Source organism: Anolis sagrei, chromosome 3 (assembly GCF_037176765.1).
Source record: "Anolis sagrei isolate rAnoSag1 chromosome 3, rAnoSag1.mat, whole genome shotgun sequence".
NCBI lineage: Eukaryota > Metazoa > Chordata > Lepidosauria > Squamata > Dactyloidae > Anolis > Anolis sagrei.
In genome coordinates this window covers 185,539,594-185,562,662 of record NC_090023.1, presented here as the reverse complement: position 1 = coordinate 185,562,662, position 23,069 = coordinate 185,539,594, and the positions used below count along the sequence as shown (strand labels likewise).

The window sequence follows — 23,069 nt, the reverse complement described above, 5'->3', positions numbered from 1 at the left end:
AAAGCCGTCCACTACATGGCTAGCAGCCTCCTCCCAGTAGACTCAAATCAAGGAAAAGCTTCATGAGAACCACCACTCCTCTTAATGTTTTCCCAGCAACCGCAAGAGCATCCCTCTGGGCAACTAAACCAGAAAGTCTGAATTGGATGGTCCCCCATGAGGGTCTGCCTCCAGGGGCAAAACAAGAATGGGCAATTTGGAAGTCCCTGAACAGACTCAGAAATAGAATGGGCAGATCAAAAGACAACCTAGCAAAATGGCACTACCTAAAAGTATCCTCCACCTTGTGTAACTGTGGAGCAGAACAGACAACACATCCGTATGCTTGTTAACAATGTCCTGCCTCATGCACAAAGGAAAAATAGTTTAAAGCTACAGACAACGTGGTCGCTGTGTCCTGTTTTTTGCTCAAAAATATTTAGCCACTTGTGCTCCATTTTTATCAGTTTTATACTTGTTTATGCAATGCCTGTGATACGAAATAAATAGAATCAGAATTGTTCAATCAAATTAGAAAGATGTGGATTTTTAAAAAAGAAAATGTGAACTTGCACTCTTTCATAGGGACAGTAGCATTAAATCCTTCTCCCTGTTGCTATTATCCTGATGAAAATCATAGAATCATAGAGTTGGAAGAGACCTCGTGGGCTATCCAGTCCAACCCCCTGCCAAGAAGCAGGACAATCGCGTTCAAATCACCTCCAACAGATGACCTCTGTTTAAAAGCCTCCATAGAAGTATGACACACATCCGCCCTAATACCTACAGTACTGGTACCAGTGCTTCCTCCAACTCAGATCTGATGAAATTTGTCCTCTCAAGGAATTTTCGAGTTCTTCTTGGCAATTTTATGGTATGCTTCAACCAGAAGTTACTATACAGTTGCCCTGGAGGACCTAGGAAATCCTTGTGAGGATGTGCTATTATCCATGATTTCCTGTTTGAAAAGTAAGTTGAGGAACAAATCCCCTGGGCATATGGAGGTAGTATTATACTCCCAAACTATTTTTTTCCATCTTGGGTAAAAGAGCAGATTTTTTTTTCCCTCTAGAAGAATAAACAGAAGTTTGGGGGATTTTAACTGGAAGTGTAGTACAGAGGAAAGTTTTGTGTCCAACTCCTACAATTCTTCTTGCCCTGGAGCTACATACAATGTAGACATTTTTATTAATGGAGTCTAGTTAAGTTGGGCTAATAATACTTTTCTTCCACGTGCAACTTACATTATTTTGTGTTAGTAGACAACGACTTTTTAAAATAAATTGAGAAAATTAATGTTGCTTGAAATGTCTTTTCTGTTCAAAATGTTTATTAAAGTCACTATTTGCAGGGTGAAAGTGGAGATGGCACTGATGATGAGATGGCAACTCGAAAAGCAAGAACTTTTAAGGAAAATCGGAGCAGAAGTGGTTCAGACCCTCAGGATATTGATGAGCAAGAGGAAGCAGGTACTGCATCATTATTTATTATGACCAAAATCTAAAATAATATACAGATGTTAGTTCCCCCTCCTCATGTTCTGTTTAACTGGCTTCTCATCTGCTTTTAAGGTTGGGGAGTAGTGGCATATTGGGCAACATGTACTTCAAGGAAAGTAATATGAATGCAGAAGTTCTCTGTCATTTTAAAATATCATGTCCTCAATTACATTTTCTGCTGGAAAGAAGTGGCATTTAGTTCAAATATTTTTGAAACTTAAATAATGATAAATTAAATTAAAATAAATGTCTATTCAAGCCACAATTCAAAACTGCCTTGACACCACTTTAAGTGCCATAGCTCAATACTATGGGATTAGTTTGGTGAGGCACCAGTATTATTTGGCAGAGAAGGCTAAAACTACAAATCCCAGGATTCCATTCCATGGCAGCTAAAATGGTATCTGACTGCATTAATTTTACAGTGTAGATGCACCCTGAATTGAGTGCCAACTACTTTTCCACTTTGAATTCAGTTTGCAGCGAATGAAGCTAAGCTGAAACCTAAACAGGAATGTGGCAGGAGGGCATTTTAAAAGCACTTTAAATGTCAGTTCCAAGCAGCACATATCAACATGTCAACAGTTAAAATATTGTACATACAATATTTGGACATTGTGCATGATTGTGGATTTTACAGCATTTTGAGGTTCAAACAAACAAAAGCAATTTAGAACAAACAATATAAATACTATAAATAAATAAATAAACAAACAATGCAATGTATTCTTTATGAGTTCTCCCTACCTGGAGAGTAACAGCTATATTTGGTCGAATAGTTACATGCTATTATATATTGTTTGTCACAGAGAAAACTAGTTTGTTTACTTCACTAGTTAAGTGTTACATGTGGCACTTAAGTATGGCATAGTCTCCCTCTCTTTCTCCTATCTGACAAGGATGTTTTGGTCTTAGTTAAAGGCTGGATCTACACTGCCTTATATCCCAGGATTTGGTCCCAGATTATCTGATTATCCCAGATTATTTGTCAGAGTAGACTCATATAATCTGGGATCAGATCCTGGGATACAGAGCAATGTAGATCCAGCCAAAGTTGTCTTGTTGTGTTACTTGGTATATGAAATTTTCAAATCCTGGACAATTTCAAAAGCACATCCACCAAATGTTCTGTGTCTAGATCACAGGTTGTCAATCTGTGAGTACCCAGGTGTTTTGGCCCACAACTCCCAGAAATCCCAGCCAGTTAATCAGCTGTTAGGATTTCTGGGAGCTGAAGGCCAAAACATCTGGGAACCCACAGGTTGAGAACCACTGGTCTAGACAATACTTCAAACTCCTATCGCTGGCAAATAGAACTGTATCCACTATTCTTGGTTTCTTCTCCTAGACATGAGAGTGGAGGAATAGTTAAGTGAACTTAAAGTCAAGACATGGTTTCATATGATGTGAATATGGCCATTGGCTTAATTTGGAAATCATAGCAATTTCCCTCTCACATATTACCGTATTTTCCGGCATACAAGACGACTATAAGACGACCCCCATCTTTTCAAGACAAAATACAGAGTTAGGGATATGCTTGCTGTTTAAGACTACTCCGCATTCCACGGAAGACCGGCCAGGGGTGATGGCCTGCTGGGCTGTCCTTGCGGCCCCTGCTGCTCTCCTCGCTCTACTTTCAAGGCCCTCTTCCGTCCCCGCTGCTCACCTCCTCCAAAGGCCAGTGGGCTTACCTAGGCTCAAGGAAGCATCTCTGGACGACTCCCAGCAGCCCCGGGCGGTGGCGTGCCTGGGATGTGCTCACTGAGGCATTCTGAGAGCTGTAGTTCTGGGAGTCCTACAGCTCTCAGAATGACTGAAGAAAGCACATCCAAGGCATGCTGCAGCCCTGGGCAGTGGCATGCCTTGAATGTGCTTGCTTAGGCATTCTGGGAGCCGTAGTTCCCTGACTCCTATGGCTCCCAAGAATACTTCAGCGAGCACATCCCAGGCACGCCTCCGCCAGGGCTGCTTGGAGTCATCGTCCCAAGGTGTTTCCTTGCGTCTCCAGATGACAACTCCCAGCAGCCCCGGGCAGTGGCGTGCCAGGAATGTGCTCGCGGAGGCATTCTGGGAGCCGTAGGAGTCAGGGAACTACAGCTCCCAGAATGCCTCGGTGAGCACATCCACGCTTCCTTGGGCCTAGGCAAGCTCGGTGGCCTTAGGAGGAGGTGAGCGTTACAGGCGGAGGAGGGCCTTAAAAACAGAACAGGTAGAGCAGCGGGGGCCATGTGGACAGCCCAGCAGGCCATCATCTCCATGGCAATACAGCCTGCCGCTCCTTCTCTCCCTCCCGTCGCCCTCCTCCTCCTCCTCCCTCCTCCCACCCTCCTCAGGCCGTGCTACTAAGGGAGTTGGATTTTATTATTTTCTTTTAATTATTATTCTTTTAATTTTATACCCAGCGTACTAGATGACCCCCGACTTTTCATAAGATTTTCCAGGGTTAGAAAGTCATCTAAAATGCAGTAATTTCCCTCAAAAGTTTTTCATGTGAGTTTTCTGTTTCCCTTGTGATTTTTGTTCAAATAAGTCTCTTATCAAATAGGATGGAAATGTTATTTACCTATAAAGGGTAGTGATACAGATTTACTTTTATTCTTAGAACCATCTCTTCTGGTTACTTTTTTGGGTACCAACACCCTGCCTTCCAGAAGATCACAGTCTCTGACTACCTCAGCGCCACCTAACGTAACACCCGGGGTCTCTCCACCTGTCAGGCCAGTATCTTCTCCTGTGATGTCATCCTCAATAAAGGGTCAATCTAGGTGAGGAGACAACGTACTTGTGCATGCATTTTGGAATTGAAAATATGAAACCACTATTACGGGTGGGGGCAGGACTGTGAAATCTGGAAGCTCCTAGTCACAGACTGATACATGGGTGGTGGATATGGATTCAGTCGTTCTACCTCAAGGTCCGAGGAAGCTGAGTATATGAGGCAGAGCAACCAAGAGCATAAAACATCCCCTTAAAGAAGGGTAGAAGTTCTTTAAAATAGTTTTCATCAAAAGCTGTCATGTCAAGGGAAAAATACTCCTTGACTTGTTCTTTTTGTGTGAGCAGGGATCATTCAACCATTGGCTGTCCTGAAAAGTAAATAAGCTTACATAAACTGGTGACCAAAAGTGTTCTGAAAGAATAAATCTAGAATAAAAAATCAGTTATCTTTTAAAAATTACTTAAAAGATGATGCCTGTGATTTTTTAAAAAAACCTATGTAGTCTAAACAACATACCAATTACATTTATTTCGTGGTTGTGGGACCTGGCCTTCGGTCAGCAGACATAAAGCAGCACTTTGGTTGAAATGGACTGGAAAAACAATTTACATGAGGATACGGTTTTATACTGTTTAATTAATGGCTTATGTATTTTATATATTTTAATGGTTTGATGGCTTTGTTTAATGGTCATTGTATTAATTGTTCATGTAATGGCATCAAATTGCTGCCTATGTAAGCTGTCCTGAGTCCCACTTTCAGGGTAGAGAAGAGACAGTATATAAATACCAGAAATGAATAATAAATAATAAATTTCCTTTTCTTTTAGCACATGGAGCAGCAGTAGCTGGCATGGAAGAGTTAAAGGGGGATTGAAGGGGTTCCAAACTTGCATGGTTTCTGATAACAACATGAGTTTTGTTGAATTTGTAGAGCTCTTCAAATCTTTCAGGTAAAATCTGTTTTACTGATTCTTAACCTGAGTAGCTGTTTTTTGTTTTGTTTTGTTTGATAAAAAAACAACCTTATGCTTTGATTATAGTAGCTAATAAAAATGGTTAATCTATCCTAGTGTTCGTAGCCGCAAAGATTTAAAGGATCTTTTTGATGTTTACGCTGTACCCTGCAATCGATTGGGTTCGGATTCTGCTCCTCTGTATACCTCCCTGAAGATTGATGAGAACACAAATGGACTCCAGCCTGATTTAGGTAGGATAAATTAATGTGCCACAGCTCTAATTAAGAATTGGTTGGTTTTCAATGTCAGATACTAAGGCAGGCATGGGCCTTAGTACAACCCTGCTGGCTGTTAGGAATTGTGCGAGTTATAGTCCAAAACACTTGGGAGGCCCAAGTTTGCCCATGCCTGTACTAAGGCCAAATCCAGTGGCTAGTTCCAACTGGAATAGATCTGTTATATCAGTGAAAATTATGTAAGTGTTGGCTTACTGTTCAACAGTTCGTTCAGTGGGTTAACTGTAGTTCAGATCAGCAATAAAATTTATGACCAAAGTTCAGATTTCACCACTAACTGTGGTTTCATCAGCTATGCCTTCTTCTGTGTTTCTTTCATTGATATTTTCTCCTGTAAGATGAGAACAATGTGTCATCTCACTGAGCCATTTACTCTTTATTGTTATGAGTAAAAAAATTTATGAAGCACTTTGCAAATTTAAAAATAGCAGTATAAATAATTTACAATACTCCTATCCCACACATGGTGCTCACTTAATTTCCTGATGCTTAATTACATGGGATTAAACATGGGATTGCAACCTCAAAAGAAAATATATTCCACGAAATTTATGTAGTTGAGCAAAATTCAGCCCTTTGTTAAATGTGCTGTTAAAACTTACTGTAATTATACTATGGAGTTTTAAAATAAATTGGATTTTTAAACAAAAGTATTAGCTAGGATGAAATAGTATATTCCTGTAAGGTAAAGGTTCCATGCTTCTGGAACATGGCCATACAGCCCGGAAAACTCACAGCAACTCTATAGGTGTTGTGTTGACATAGTTTGTTCAGTGCCAGGGAGGCCAAAGTGATTCTCAACCTCTTGGACAGTGTTTCTCAACCTTCGTAATGCCGCGACCCCTTAATTCAGTTTCTCATGTTGTGGTGACCCCCAACCATAACATTATTTTCGTTGCTACTTCCATAACTGTCATTTTCCTACTGTTAGGAATTGTCATATAAATATCTCATATGCGGATATATTATCATTCACTGGACCATATTGGGCACAAATACCCAATACACCCAAATTGAGGGGTTTTGGGAGGGGGGGGGAGATTGATGTTGTCATTTGGGAGTTGTAGTTTCTGGAATTTATAGTTCACGTACAATCAAAGCATTCTTAACTTCACTAATGATGGAATTGAACCAAACTTGGCACAACAGAAAATACTGAAAGGGTGTGGTGGGCATTGACCTTGAATTTGGGAGTTGTAGTTCACCTACATCCAGAGAGCACTGTGGAGTCAAACCATGATGGATCTGGACTTGGCACAAATATTCAATATGCCCAAATGTGAACACTGGTTGAGTTTGGGGAAAAGAGAGCTTGACATTTGGGAGTTGTAGTTGCTGGGATTTATAATTCACCTACAATCAAAGAGCATTCTGAACCCCACCAACAAGAGAATTGGGCCCAGCTTCCCACACAGAGACCCCCCATGACCAACAGAAAATACTGGAGGGATTTGGGATGAATTGACCATGATTTAGGGGAGATGTAGTTCACCTAGATCCAGAGAGCACTGTTAACCCAAACAACTATGCCAAAGGGATTCCTAAGACCATTGGAAATACGTGTTTTCTGATGGTCTTTGGTGACCCCTCTGAAACCCTCTCACGACCCCCCCCCCCGGGGTCCTGACCCCCAGGTTGAGAAACACTGCTCTAGGATGAGAGAAGTTTGGATTTAACACAGCTTCACCTGTTCTAGTGTTACCTCAGATGATGGCTTTGGTCCATCTTAAACTAGTCAGGATTGCACACTTACAATAATGGGACTGAAGATAAAATTGCTATTTTTTCGCATTTATTTGGCAAATGGTGTTCCTTCCGCTATCCTTTGAAATTTAGGACTTGATACTGGCGCTTTGATGCTTCTGTAAAGAATGGTTTATATTTTTTTTATCTTTTAGATTTACTAACAAGGAATATATCGGATTTGGGCTTGTTCATTAAAAACAGGCAGCAGCTATCAGACAACCAGCGACAAATATCTGATGCCATTGCTGCAGCCAGTATTGTAACTAATGGCACTGGAGTCGAGAGTACATCTCTGGGAATATTTGGAGTGGGCATCCAGCAACTCAATGACTTCTTAGTAAATTGCCAAGGAGAACACTATACATATGATGAACTCCTCAGTATTATTCAGGTTTGTAGTTCAAACTATTGAAATCTTTATGTTCTTGCTGTTTAATTCTTTGTTTGTTTTTTTTTTTTTTTTGGCTTGCTCCATTACTCTCTCTCCAGTAGTCTCAAGTGGGCTGACTCTGAGAATAATAATAATAATAATAATAATAATAATAATAATAATAACAACAACAACAACAACAACACTTTACTTTTATTCCGCCCTTCTCACCCCGCAAGGGACTCAGCGCGGTCACAGTACACGTACATGGCAAACATTCATTGCCGCTTTGTATAGACAATACACAGGCAGGCAGACAGAAGGAAGTGCCATGGAAAGTGAGGCTCGAGTCCAGGGGGTGCTGTTGCTCTTTCCTCTATGACGAAGAGCCATCAGGACTTCCTCCTTCCTTTTGGTTGCCCAGCATTTTCTGATCTTCTTTCTTTATGGCATCATAAAACACCTCCCCTGCTTTTAGCAGTACCTAATTTCTCTAATCACAGCTAAAGCCATTTTCAAATTGCTTAGGTAAACAATGAGCTAGGCTGACAGTTGGCAGCTTACGCCAACCTGGGGCTTTGAACTTGCAACCTTTTGGTTGATAGGTCTTATAACTGCTGATGATTTACCAGCTGTGCTAAATCTCCAGCCCTATTTAAACTACACAGGAGTATTGTGGTGCTACTCGACTAGTAACAGCTGTCATGTTAGGATGACAGTGCTGCAGAAACAATGACAAGGAGAGCAGACCAATCAAAATCCAGTGCTTTTATATCCTGTTCATTTCAATGGAAGGCAGTTGAATGGCCTGATTTGTGACCTGAGCTTATAATTGATCCAGAAATAAATAGGTACTAACTTTGAGAAAGCAGAAACAATAGCCAATATATCTTCAGTTAGCTCAGGTTGGATCTGCACTACTCTTTATCCCAGGGTCTGATCCCAGATTATCTGATTTGAACTGGATTATATGAGTCTACCCTGCCAGATAATCTGGGATCAGATCCTGGAGTACATGCTAGCTCCAGAACTTCTGTAGATGATTATGACCATTCAGTCAGCTACTTTAATGTACAAGGAGGAAAATGACATCCCAACCAGCTCTTCTTCCCTTGCATGATTCTCAGGCTTTCTGCCTTCAACGAATCTTTTCTGTGCCAACTTCTTTGTTGTGGATTGTCTGTGTGTCTGCTAAGAAACTCTCATGTCTGCATAAACTGATTGAGTATACCACCCAGAATTTTTGCAAAACTTCAGCATTTCTGTGAATAAACAGAATATATTTGAGAATACACTTAATTTTACCCTGGGGACTCTCCATGTCTTTCATGGAATTTTTTCTACGATCACTGTCTGCCATTCTGCTGAGTTTTCAGTATATTCCAGAGGTTGACAAGAGCACAGAGTTGCTCTGATTTTGTATCCAGATGTCCATCCCACCTTGCATTTCCATTCCCTTTCTCTCTCCGTTCCTTTTTCTTTCTACCCTTTTATTTCACTTGTGTTCTTTTCTCTTCTACCATAACTTACACTCCCAATTGGGAGAGATAGCCAATACTCCAGAGGATAGGAGCAGAATCCAGAACTATCTTAACAGATTAGAGAGATGGGCCAAAATTAATAAAATGAAGTTCAACAGGGAGAAATGCAAGATACTCCACTTTGGCAGGAAAAAATGAAATGCAAAGTTACAAAATGGAGGATGCCTGGCTCGACAGCAGTATGTGTGAAAAAGATATTGGAGTCTTCATGGACAACAGGTTAAACATGGGCCAACAAGGTCATGCGGCAGTTTAAAAAGCCAATGGGTTGGGATTTTGGTCTGCATAAATAGGGGTATAGTGTCTAGATCCAGGAAAGTCATACTACTCCAGGAAAAGAGATTTGAAGATGGACTCAAAGCCAAACTTAAAAACTCTGGTATAGAGACTGAGAACTGGGAAACCCTGGCCCTTGAGCACTCCAGCTGGAGGTCAGCTGTGACCAGCAGTGCTGCAGAATTTGAAGAGGCACAAATGGAGGGTGAAAGAGAGAAACGTGCCAAGAGGAAGGTGCGTCAAGCCAACCCCGACCAAGACTGCCTTCCACCTGGAAACCAATTCCCTCACTGCGGGAGAAGATGCAGATCAAGAATAGGGCTCCACAGTCACCTACGGACCCATCAGAACACTGATCCTGGAAAATTATCCTACTTGGCCAATGAGAGATCGCCTAAGTGAAGTAAGTGAGTGACTACTCCTGTATTCTGTCTTGGTCAGAGCACACCTGGAATACTGTGTCCAGTTCTGGGCACTGCAAGTGTCTGAAGAACAAGCCTTATGAGGAGCGACTTAAAGACCCGGGCATGTTTAACCTGCAGAAGTGAAGGCTGAGAGAAGAAATATGTGAGGGGAAGTCATAGGGAGGAAGGAGCAAGTTTGTTTTCTGCTGCCCTGGAGACTAGGACATGAAACAATGACTTCAAACTACAGGAAAGGAGGTTCCACCTGAACATTAGGAAGAACTTCCTGAGTGTGAGAGCTGTTCATCAGTGGAACTCTCTGCCCCGGAGTGTCATGGAGGCTCCTTCTTTGTAGGCTTTTAAAGAGGGGCTGGATGACCATCTGTCAGGTGTGCTTTGAATGCAATTTTCCTTCTTGGCAGAGGGTTGGACTGGATGGCCACAAGGTCTCTTCCAACTCTATGATTCTATGACTCAGGTGGTTCATAACAAGATTAAAATGGTAAAAGATAAAAGCAGATACAGATCAAAACCTACATAATTAAAATGTAAACAATTTAAGTTGTTTAAAACTGAGTTAAAGGTACTCCAGAAACACATTTTGAAACCATTGTAGCGTCAATCCCTTCAAAAGCACTTTTATTGCCAAGAGTAAACTGAGAATATATCTTCAAATGCTTTCAACAATCCTCAGCATCTGTGCATTGTGGAGGACTTGGAGGTGCCAGGATTCCTCATTTCCCAGACTTAGCTCTACCATTAAACAGAGCCTGGATCTACACCCAGGTCATTTGCTTTGAACTGGATTATATTAGTCTGCACTGCCAGATAATCTGGGATCAAATCCTGGGATATAGGGCAGTGTAGATCCAGCTAGAGTAAAACACACATCTCAGATGGTAGGTGCTAGAGGAAAGCAGGGATAGTTCTCAACCATTCCTCTTCAGCCCTCTGGCATTTCCCATTTTTCAGAAGACAGAACAGTGTGTTCAACACAGCCCTTCCTGCTCTCCCTAAAATAGCCTACCGCTTTTTGGAGCGGTGAATATTACAGTACTATTCCATTGTCAGTGCTGGAGCAAGATTTGCTTCTGTACAATTTGATTTATCAGTCCATTTTGCTTCTGTATTTGGAACTGGGTGAGAGTCATATCTTGTCCTGTGCCTCACCCACCAAAATAACCCTGGGTGGCCTTGGCACTTCCTGTAGGGCATGGTTGGAATGAATATGAAGTCTTACTTTGTGTTAGAAGTCTGTAGACTTTCCATTCAAAGTAAGGGAATATACTCTGCTGTGGACTTAGTTGTTAGAGAGACCTTCTGCTCAAATATAGTTTGTTCTTAGAAGAGGCAGGCCATGAAGAGAAATTGCCAAACCCTCTCCGTTTCTCTAATACAGAGAGGATCTGTATATGTTGAACATTTATTATGAAGCAAGAGCGAGGCCTGGCCTTCCTCCAAGACCTTTGTAATATGAAAAGAGCTATGTAGTTGTAGAGACGAGGGATTGTGATTTCTGCCAAGATGGGAAATGTCAGAGGCAATGTCAGTTACTCCCTTGTTTACTGCTGTCCTTCTGAGATGCCAAGCATAGGTCATTATTGTCCATGTAGTCAGCAGATGCACAGTGTCACCAGCTTTTGGTGCTAGCCATACATACAGAATGACATTCTTCCCATTTTCTGAAACCGGACAATGGGGGATGTTGCAGAAAAGATCTGCCCTCCGATCCTCACACAGCAGGAGTGGACAACTCTCAAGTGTCCACTGGATTGGGACATGAGTCAACCATCTACATGGCCATACAAATTTGGGGAACTGAAAAAAAAATAGTTACAATTATGTATTGTCGAAGGTTTTCATGGCCGGAATCACTGGGTTTTTGTAGGTTTTTCGGGCTGCATGGCCATGTTCTAGAAGCATTCTCCTGACGTTTCACCTACATCTATGGCAGGCATTGTGAGATCTCACAACCTCTGGGGATGCCTGCCATAGATGGAGGTGAAACGTCAGGAGAATGCTTCTAGAACATGGCCATACGGCCTGAAAAACCTACAATAACCCAGTTACAATTATTATTGTATTTGTGTGTTGCTTTGCCCCCAAGACTAGGGCCCAATACAGCTTGGGGAGGGTAGTGCTTTTGGTCATATTGCTACGTTTTAGGAGATTCCTTCCTTTTTTTTAGCCCTATAGAGGCCTGTATATGGTTTTCCTCAAAACAGAGACTGAAGCACAATGTCTGAGGACTTTCTGGTTTGCAGGAAAGCTGAAGAATAGCCTCTATAGTAGTAGTTCTCAACCTGGGGTGCCCAGATGTTTTTGGCCTACAACTCCTAGAAATCCCAGCCAGTTTACCAGCTGTTAGGATTTCTGACATATATCCCAGTTCAAAGCAGATAATGTGGGATTTTATTCAGCTGTGTGGAAGGGGCCTTGGACAAATGATGTTTGGCAGTGCTCAAACCTGTGTTTCTTTGCAACTTTCATCTTCACACTCTTCTTGATCTTTTTTATTCTAATTGAACTTTGAGATCAGAAATATAGGCAAAATAATGGTCGAGAAAAATGAGTAGGTGGGATATAGTTTTAGTATTCTCTCTCACCTGCTAGTTTAACATTTTCTACAGGCCTTGTTTTGTTGATTAGGAAAGGAACTAGTTTGCATTGGAAGACCTGGATTTGCCACATATGTAATTCTGCTTCCAGTAATGGGCAAGCTGTACCTAAACAAAAACTAAGTGAAAACCAGTTTTTTGTGCATGTTTCTTTTCACATATCCATTAATATTCTCAATCTGCTTCTTACAGAAGTTTGAGCCCAGCCTCAACATGTGTCAGCAGGGACTAATGTCATTTGAAGGATTTGCACGGTAATATCCCTTGAATCATGTTGATATTCATTCAATATGCCTTGTATGTTTTTGATGAACTTCTGATTTCTGTTATCTCTAGGTTTCTGATGGATAAAGATAATTTTGCATCTTTGAACAATGAATCTCAGGAGAACATAGATGATTTGGTATTTCCACTGTCGTATTACTACATTGAGTCCTCACACAATACGTATCTCACGGGACACCAGCTGAAAGGAGAATCTTCAGTAGAACTTTACAGCCAGGTATCTCGTTTTAGTCGGCTGCCCCTTTTTCTCCTGCAAGGATTTGTTTGTTTATTTGGAAAGTCCAAGCAACATGACCCTTTCCTGCTTTCTAAACCCAAATGTTTCCAAGTCCTTGGTTGTAAAACATAGGAAAACAAGAAGTGTGGGAAAACTGCTTGTGTGCACAGTTGTGCCCAGATGCTTTTTCAAAATAATTATATATTTAAGCTTTGTTCTAAAGGAGGGAAAGGGTTTCATCTGAGAGTCATGGCACTGAGACACTGGCCAGTCTGATCTAACCTGCTAAAATTAGACTTTCCCACAGGAAAGCTTGAGCTAATATTTTAGTTCATTTGAATGTCAAAGCATCATTCAGAATGGTCTTGAGTTGTGCTGAAAAGATGGCGAATTTGTAGAAAAGTTATTATTCAGAAGAGTGTAGCTTCTAGGAATATTATATAATATTTTGGCTATTCTTTCCAAATAGTGATGCCGTCACAGATGCTGTTTTCCAGAAGTTTCATTTTAGATCTTATGTGTATCGGAGTTGCATCATGCTTTAGAGTTTACAGAAAGCATCATATTTCCTATGAATTGAAGATTTTAGTCATTTCATATTAACAGATGTAATTATTCAGCTGTCACTCCACCTGCACTTAAGAAGTTACAGCTTCTAACAGAACCACCTATGTTATATTGTAGTGTTTGTATTATTCACAACTTTTTAAGAACGTGTCATATGCAAGTATATCTTAGGCCACTTCTACACTATGATATAAAATCCAGATTATCTGCTTTGAACCGAATTATATGGCAGTGCGGACTCATATAATCCAATTTAAACCAGATAATCTGGAATTTTTTCACATCAAAAACATTGCATAAAAAAGTATAAAACTGATAAAATAGAGGAAGCACAAGTGGCTAAACAATTTTAGACCAAAAACGGGCAACAGTTATCACATTGTCTGTAGCTTTAAACCAGCGGTCCTCAAACTTTTTAAACAGAGGGCCAAGTCATAGTCCCTCAAACTGTTGGAGGGCCGGATTATAATTTGAAAAAAACATGACTGAATTCCTATGCACACTACACATATCTTATTTGTAGTTCAAAAACACTTAAAAACAATACAATAATTAATGAAGAACAATTTTAACAAATATAAACTTATTAGTATTTCAGTGGGAAGTGTGGGCCTCCTTTTGGCTGATGAGATAGGATTGTTGTTGTGGTTGTGTGCTTTCAAGTCATTTCAGACTTAGGTTGACCCTTAGGTTGAGCGAGGGCCAGGTAAATGACCTTGGAGGGCCATATTCGGCCCCCGGGCCGTAGTTTGAGGACCCCTGCTTTAAACAATTCTTCCTCTGTGCATGAGGCAGGGCATTGTGGACAAGCATACAGATGTGGAGTTGTTTGTTCTACTCCACAATCGCACAAATTGGAGGATTCTTCTAGGTTGTGCCATTTTGCCAGGTTGTCTTTTGATCTGTCCACTCCACTTCTGAGTCTGTTCAGGGACTTCCAAGTTTCCCATTCTTGGTTTGCCCCTGGAAGCGGGAGGGTGGGGGACACACATCCAGTTGGGTTTTCCTGGTTTAGCTGCCCAGAGAGATACTCTTGCTGTCTCTGGGGGGACATTAAGAGGGGTGGTGGTTCTCATGAACCCTTTCCTTGATTTGAGTCTGCTGGGAGGAGGCTGATAGCCATTCAGTGGATGGTTTTCAGAGTGTTAAAACTTATTTCTCACAGTTAGCAGCAACTTCCCATCGCACATTTGGGGGGGGGGGGGGCAGTGCCAGTTATAGAGTCTATCAACAGGTGTAGGCTTGAGACATCTTGGGATTATTCTGCATGTTTCGTTCAGTGCTTCATGTGGGCAGACTTGTGCCAAACGGGGCAGATATACTCAGCAGTTGAGTAAGAAAAGTCTAGGGCTGATGTTTTTATTAATTTTGGGTCTGCACCGTATGTATTGCCAGTAAGTTTATGCAGGATGTTATTGTATGCAGCTACTTTATATTTGGTGTTCATATAGTGTTTCCTAAATGTTAGTGTTAAATCTTAGGCAGTGGTTCCCAACCTGCTGTCCGTGGACTACCAGTGGTCCCCAAGAACTAAAATATGGTCACACCGTTGCAACAAGAGTGACTGGTCTCGTGAAACCCGCTTATAGTGCTGAGGCAACAAGAATGTTGGAAGGGGAGAGGCTGGCTACCCATGGAAAGGCACAACAACAAGCCTCCTGACTGCTGCTTCTCCTCCACCTCCCTCTCCTTGAGCAGAGCTGTTCCATGTGGTGGCTGGAAGCAGGGGTGCCTTGGTGTCTTCGTTTTTAGGCCTATTCTTGGTTATTTGGGGTGCTGATTCAGAAAATTGCATTGGATAGACCACATCAGCTCTAGATTATTAAATATGGTTTTTTGTGGATGAGCAGATGGTGACTACTGGATGGCATATGTTCTGTATCAGAAACTAGAGCTGATGTGGTCTGTCCAATGCAATTTTCTGAATCAGCACCCCAAATAACCAAACCAAATCTAAACTTGACCAAAAAAAAATGATTAGGAACCCTTTTGGTACTAATGTTGGAGAGTGGTCCCTGGTCAAAAAAAGGTTGGGAATCACTGATCTAAGGTGACACCAAGATATTTAGGATGGGAGCAGTGTTCGAGCTCTTGGCCTCCCTAGGTAACTTCCCCAGGTAACTGGATTATCTGCTTTGATAATCTGGATTATATGGTAATGTAGTAGGGGTCATAGTTAACAAAGTCGATGTGGTCCTGGTCATTACCTCTTTAATAGAAACGTTGGTACTAGAATGAGTTCCCACGCTACAAAAAGAAGAGCATTTCAACATTTTTCAGCACAACTTTTATCCAGAATTGACAATTTGCACTCATGAATTGAAATAACCAGGTCAGATCAGCCTTGGCTAAATAAACAAAAACATTTTGAACTTCTTAGAAACCACTTGAAAGCTTTTTCAAAATGCATCCAGGGATTGTTTTTATTTTTAAAGCCTCCGCTTTCCTTGTTATTTCCATTTTGGTGGACAGAGTTCTAGATCTATATTTTTTACCAAGCTGCATTGTCTGCTTTCCTTCATTCTCTTCGTTTTGCTGTTCATTCCTGCTCAGTAAGGCATTCTGGAGGAAGCTGCTGTGCACTTTGCTTATTTTAAACATAAAGACAGTAACAATTGCTAGAGTTAAATCCCATTTCCCCCCAGCTCATGCTTTATTGCATTGTTTACTGCAGACTTACTGCTTTAAACAGACACCAAATTCTGTCTTCCTCTAGCGCTGTTTCAGTGCTGCTGCAGCTTTAATAAACTTGCAGGTCGGCAGAGGACAAGAAGAAAAAGAGAGGGGGGGGGGCTTGAGCAGATTGAAAAAAGACAGTCATATAACCCAGAATATCAAGGCAGAAAATCCCACAATATCTGCTTTGAACTGTCATATATTCCAGTTCAAAGCAAACAATGAGGGTTTTATTTAGCTATATGGAAGGGGCCTTTGTAAAAATGAACTTCTTCGTCAGGGGCTTTGTTAAATATATTTTCTTGCACCTTAATATATTTTCTTGCTTTAGAACAGTTACCTTATACTTACTGAAATCTTTATAATTTCAGACCTTTGACTGTATCCAAGATAGTTGCAGTTAAGGTTTTTATCATGCAGTCTCCCTTCCTCATTTATGGAATTTTTGGTAAAATTCTCCTATGTTTACAATATTTATTAAGGCAATGCAGTCGTGTATTGTTCTTTTTTTAAGGTTCTGTTGCAAGGGTGCAGGAGCGTTGAACTAGACTGCTGGGACGGGGATGATGGAATGCCAGTAATTTATCATGGACATACTCTTACTACTAAGATTCCTTTTAAGGTATGTGGTATTTTGCTAATAATGTCATTTTGGTTAGAAAAGTGTAAGTTACTAATAATTATGTAGCACATCAGCCTTATGGTTGCCTTCAAAGGGCATTGAATTCATGGATAGAGAACCTGTGGATACAGAAGGCCAACTATACATTTTTACATAGTGGATGGTGCGTTTTGGTTTTTAGTGAATTTGGGTCTCAAGATGTTGTTGAATGACAACTCCCATCACTTATCTGTCATGTGGATGGGACATAATGGGAATTGCAACCCAACAGCACTTGTGGCTGAGGTTGGGGAAAGGCTGATACTTTGGCACTTTAGTTGTATATTGATGGCAGCTAGTTTTAACCATTGATGGCATTTTTAAATTGCTTATTTTATCTTGTTTTATGTGTTGATAGTGGTTGTTTATAACTTTTATGTGATATTGTTTTATACTCACGTACTGTTGATGTTTATACTGCACTTACAGTGCCTTATAAACCGTCCTGAGTCCCTTTTTGGGAGTGGGAGGCAAGATACAAATAAAGTTTTTTGTTATTATCATTATTATTATCATTATTTATTAAAGGTTAAAGGATATTTTAAAGTCAGACATCTTATCTACAAGCCTTGTATCTAAATTCAAATCCCACTATGTTGACTAAATAAAACAAACTGCAGCCTTCCAAGTGTTACTGTATCACAACTCCCATCAGCTCTAGTCATGATGCCTAATGATGAGGAATATAGTAGATGTGGTCCAGCACATGGAGGGTCACATAAAATGACATGGAGGGCCAGATTCAGCTTGTGAGCCTTCAGTTTGAAACAGGTGATTCAGATTCTTTCGACACTATCATATAAATTCAAAAGTATCTGCTGTGAACTGGATTATATGGCAGTGTAGACTCATATAATCCAGTTCTGGATTATCTGTTTTGATAATCTGAATTATATGGCAGTGTAGAAGGGGCTTAATATCTCACTACAGCTGCAGGAGGCGTCTTTCATAGGAGCCTTTCACAATCTAACGCCTCCCAGATATGTTTGATGAAGAAGTTAATCATGCAAGGCTTGAAAATTGCAATCACAGCAGGAAAACAACATCTTTGTCTTGGACTTAGCGTATGACGTCACTCCTTTCCCAGTGCTCTCCCAGTAAGAGACCATTGGAAGGCATTTCTTTTACAAAATGAGGTCATTAGTAGATTACTTGTGTTGGTAGAAGAAAAGCTAGATTGCCTCTAGTACTTCATAGAGCAAACAAATGTGTTCTGAATATCATGATGATATAATTATTGTTACTTTTGCAGGAAGTGGTTGAAGCCATTGATCGTAGTGCCTTTTTCACCTCGGACATGCCAATCATCATATCTATTGAGAACCACTGTTCCTTACCTCAGCAACGAAAAATGGCTGACATTTTCAAGGTATCTTACAAGAAACTAATATGCAAAAATGGAAAATGGAAATTTTCAAAGTTTTCTTTTGAAGCTTTTTTATTATTTGTTTTTACATATCAGTATTTTTGGTGAATATTTTACTATTTTTTTAAAATGAAAAAAATCAGATTCTGACTTAATAATAATAATAATAATAATAATAAGAAGAAGAACTTTATTTTTCTACCCCCCACCTCCATCTCCCCAAGGGGACTCGGGGCGGCTTATATGGGGCCAAGCCCAAGTCAACATACAATTAAAAACAGAACAATAACATATAAAAATGGCATAAAACAGCTTAAACAATAATAAACAAGCATCATAAGCAACAACAGAAATACCTCTAGTCTCCTTTTGGGGGGGGGGGGGAGGGGGCCAGTGTGTGAAACGAGTTAAAGGATAGGCTGGTCAATAAGGTGGATAGAACGTATAGTAGCATAGGAATAGAGCAATTAAACAGGATCATTTCAGCTTAACTTAAAAGTGTAGTAATTAAATATAGGAACTCGAATTCAGGTCATGGTTAGCGACCATCTGTCAAAGAAGTCCTCAGTCGAATGCACAACGAAACATCCACATCTTTAGTTAAGCTAAGGATACTGTAGTATATGTTGACAACTTACTTAGTTTTTCATCCATCTTTTTAATAGTGAGCACATAGGCCTGGAACTTGTAGTTCATCATATTCTTCTATTACATTTCTATCCAATAAATAAGTTAGTGTCATGATATGGAAGTCAACTTTGACCCATATGTTATTAGAAGCTATTATCCATGGTTTATTGATTTGCATATAATGAGAAGCTATTGCTTATTTTCTTTCCTTCCTCTAAGGGTGGAGCAACCGGGGCTGCATGCAAACTTGAAGTTTATTGCAGCTTCTTCAACCAGGATTTAATAATCAAAATTGTGCAAATGCTACCATTTAGACTGTGTGGTTTGGGATTTGGGACATTTCCTTTAATACCTTATAATTTATTTTATTATTCCAGAATACATTTGGAGAAAAGCTTGTAACTAAGTTTTTATTTGAAAGTGACTTTTCGGATGACCCTATGCTGCCTTCTCCCCTTCAATTGAAGAGGAAAATTCTGCTTAAAAACAAAAAGCTCAAAGCACATCAAACTCCAGTGGATATATTAAAACAGAAGGTACGGCTTTATAGAAGAAGGTTTAAGTAATATAATTCGTATTGTATGTATTTTTTGCAATGATCTCTGATAGCATCCCACTATCGCGATAAAGTGGCTGCATCTGGGAATTTTTGGAAAACGGAAATCTCCAGAACCTTTTGGAGATTTTATGATTTTTGGAAAGACATGACTTGGCCACAGTGGTCCACGCTCTGGTTACATCCTACATAGATTACTGCAACACACTCTCCATGGGGTAGCCTCTGAAGACTGCTCGGAAGCTCCAGCTAGTCCAACGCCCAGCAGCCAAGTTGCTTGCTGGAGTGGGGTACAGGGAGCATACAACCCCCTTGTTATGCCAACTCCACTGGCTGCCTATTAGCTTCCGAGCACAATTCAGAGTGCTGGCCTTGACGTATAAAACCTTAAATGTTTCCGGCCCAGCTTACCTGTCTGAACGCATCTCCCTCTATGAACCCCCAAGGATCTTAAGATCACCTGGAGAGGCCCTGCTCTCGGACCTGCCACTATCGCAGTCACGTTTGGTGGTAATGAGAGACGGGGCCTTCTCGGTGGCCTTCCTTAATGAGATCAGATTTGTCCCCTCCCTCATGACCTCCCGGAAGAAGCTCAAATCCTGGTTGTGGAATCAAGCATTTGCAGAATAGACTGTTTTAATGGTGAGCTTGTTTTTAGCAGAAGGCAATGGATTGATTTGGAAGACAATTCGAAATGGCAAACTGTTTTAATGTATATTTACAATTGTTTTAATGTATGCTAAGTGTATTTTATGCTTTATTATTTATTGTTCGGCACTGAATGGTGCCTGTTGGTAGCCATCCTGAGTCCCTCTTCAGAGGTGAGAAGGACAGGATAGAAATGCTCCAAATTATTTAATTAAATAAATAAAGGCATGACCTTGTTAGAAGTCATAACCTTTTGAAAAATGATGTCATAACCTCTTGGTAAAAAGCATGACCTGTTAGAGTCATAACCTTTTGCGAAAATGGCATTCACCAGCATTCATGCAAGGCAACTAGGTTTCTCAGCTGTTAAACTGATGGTATTTCTTTGAATTGTTAGAGACAAAGATATGCCAATACACAAAACACACACACATATATAGCAGAGTTTCAGAAGTGTTCTTTCAGTTGCCCCAAAACATCTACTTTCCCTTAAAAATATATTTTCCTTTAAATCTTACTCTCAAGAGACAAAAATAAGCAGATTTCTTTAAAAATACTATAGTTGGTTTACACACAAACTTCATGTATTCCGCATACAGGTACTTTATGAATCCAGTTACAGATAGGGTTTGAAGTAGTTTATCTGTGCAGATGACACAGGGTATCTTTCTTATAATCAACAGTCCATAACCTAAAGCATCTCGCTGTTGTGAGAGTCTAATAGAGTCTTTGTCTAGTCTGAAAGTCCAATAGAGTCTGTACAATCTGAGAGTCTGAAAGCATATATCTGTTCCTACTGAAGTCTCTAAGCATACATCTGTTCCTACTGAAGTCTAAAACATACTGTTTCTAAAATGGAGTCTGAGTCCTGAACAATCCTAGTTCTGATCACATGGTCTGCAGCCCCTCCCAAAACAAAGAGTTAAGGTAAAATTGCATACCAATACCCATATATACAATATACTAAGCAATCTGAATTATCTGCATTACAAATAACTAGTGGAGGCTTGAAGAAGATTGCTATTTCCAACAGGAATGCTTCTAAAAATTGGTTTAGCAAGGCTAGACTTCCAGTAGCCTTGACATATACTCAGCTGTTTTGATCCTCTGATCTAACCAAGCGGTGTAGTTTGGAAGCTTTGCCTACGGTTTTTGCTTCTTCCTGGAAGATGAATGTCATTTCTTCAAGGGAGAAACACTTTTTTGGAAAAGGTAGATAGCTCAGTGACAAAGCTAAACAAGGACTTTAAAATATTATGGTAGATTCTAAATTGTTTAATTTTGTTTTTGGTGTTGTAGGCTCATCAGCTGGCATACATGCAAGCTCAGGCGAGTAATGGTGGCAATGTGGGGAATCTTTCTACTCCAAATGAGGAAGAAGAGGATGAGGAAGACGAATATGACTATGACTATGAATCTCTTTCTGATGGTAAAGAAATATACTTATCCTACTATTGTATTGTTGAGATTTATGGCACAGTCACAGATTACATCATAACCGTATTTGGGATTTCTTAGCAAATCAAACAAAACATCAATTCAAATATTTAAATATGGAAGTTGACATCTGGTTTACTTTCTATCTTTTTTTTAAAAAAGGTATCTTTTGTTCCCAGAACAGCTGGAGAAATAGTTGCCATTGATCCCAGGAACATTTAGCCATATAACCCAGAATATCAAGGCAGAACATCCCACAATATCTGCTTTGAACTGGGTTATCTGAGCCCACACTGCCATAAATTCCAGTTCAGAGCAGAAAATGTGAGATTTTATTCAATTGTGTGGAAAAGGCCTTAGAGTTCTTAAATAATTCCAAAACTGGCATGGTAAAGGGAGGAATATTCCTCTCAGCCCCCTTCTGCTTTGAACTGGATTATACGGGTCTACATTGCCATATAATACAGTTCAGTGCAGATAATCTGGATTTTTTATGGCAGTGTAGAAGGGGCCTAAGATCCAGAAGGGGGTAATATAGCCAGCAATCCCTATTTAGTTGTTCCCCAATAATTAATAATAATAAAAACTTGTTTCACATTAATAGGTATGCAACTGAAAATAAAGGAGATTTCATAATTTGGAAATACAACTATTATTTCTAATTCATTATAAAGGATGATTGATTGACTGACTGATATACCTTCTACTCCCACTTTGAGTTGTGTTCTAGCATCACAAAAAACTTATGTTTTTTCTAAGTTTCTCAAAGAGTTTAATTAGTAAGTTGCTGTGAGTTTTCCGGGCTGTATGGCCATGTTCCAGAAGCATTCTCTCCTGACGTTTCACCTACAACTATGGCAGGCACCCTCAGAAGTTGAGGGATCTGTTGGAAACTAAGTAAGTGGGGTTTATATATCTGTGGAATGTCCAGAGTGGGGAAAAGAATGTGTGAATGTTGCATTTTGCCACCATACCTCTATCAGGCAAGAGTTCTTTCCCCCACCCTGGACATTTCACAGATATATAAACCTCACTTACTACTTCTTCACACTAGATAATGTATCCACTTTAAATCCAGTTTCTGCCTCCTGCAGCATTCTGGGGTTTGTAGTTTAGGGAGGCTATTGAAGGTTCCTCCCTAAACTACAAATCCCAGAATTCTGCAGGAGGTAGAAACTGGATTTGAAGTGGATTCATTATCTAGTGTGATGAGTTTCCCACAAACCCTTCAACCTTGGGGGGGGGGGGGGGGGAGGAAAAAGGAAGAGAGGCCGCCCAAGGGCAAGATGGTTGGATGGTATCCTTGAAGTGATTGGCTTGACCTTGAAGGAGCTGGGAATGGTGACAGCCGACAGGGAGCTCTGGCATGGGCTGATCCATGAGTTCATGAAGAATTGGGAGCAACTGAACAAATAAACAACAACAAAGAAGAAAACATTCTGTTCAGGAAGCTTGTTTCATGCTTCTAGGAAGTTAGTGTACATCTTCATTCTGATATGAGATCTGATTAGTCAGAATATAATTAAACTGGAAGCATTAGAAAGCACAATGCAAAAACAAAACAACAAAACATACCTTTTAATCTCTTATTGGATTTTTAAAAAATGTCATTGAAAA

The 23,069-nt window shown here is 40.2% G+C and overlaps 1 protein-coding gene across 6 annotated transcripts in view; it reads left to right on the top strand.

Moving 5' to 3' along the window:
* The window catches only part of PLCE1 (phospholipase C epsilon 1), a 232,807-nt gene that overhangs the window by 166,054 nt on the left and 43,684 nt on the right, over nucleotides 1-23,069 (top strand). For all 6 annotated transcript variants that reach the window (XM_067465731.1, XM_067465733.1, XM_067465732.1 and 3 more), the window contains exons 10-20: nucleotides 1,331-1,448; nucleotides 4,084-4,246; nucleotides 5,030-5,152; nucleotides 5,273-5,409; nucleotides 7,353-7,591; nucleotides 12,602-12,663; nucleotides 12,746-12,911; nucleotides 16,669-16,776; nucleotides 18,068-18,184; nucleotides 19,189-19,347; nucleotides 21,315-21,444. In XM_067465731.1, coding sequence (XP_067321832.1) covers nucleotides 1,331-1,448; nucleotides 4,084-4,246; nucleotides 5,030-5,152; nucleotides 5,273-5,409; nucleotides 7,353-7,591; nucleotides 12,602-12,663; nucleotides 12,746-12,911; nucleotides 16,669-16,776; nucleotides 18,068-18,184; nucleotides 19,189-19,347; nucleotides 21,315-21,444 — 1,522 coding nt within the window. The remainder of the gene's footprint in view (nucleotides 1-1,330; nucleotides 1,449-4,083; nucleotides 4,247-5,029; nucleotides 5,153-5,272; nucleotides 5,410-7,352; nucleotides 7,592-12,601; nucleotides 12,664-12,745; nucleotides 12,912-16,668; nucleotides 16,777-18,067; nucleotides 18,185-19,188; nucleotides 19,348-21,314; nucleotides 21,445-23,069) is intronic.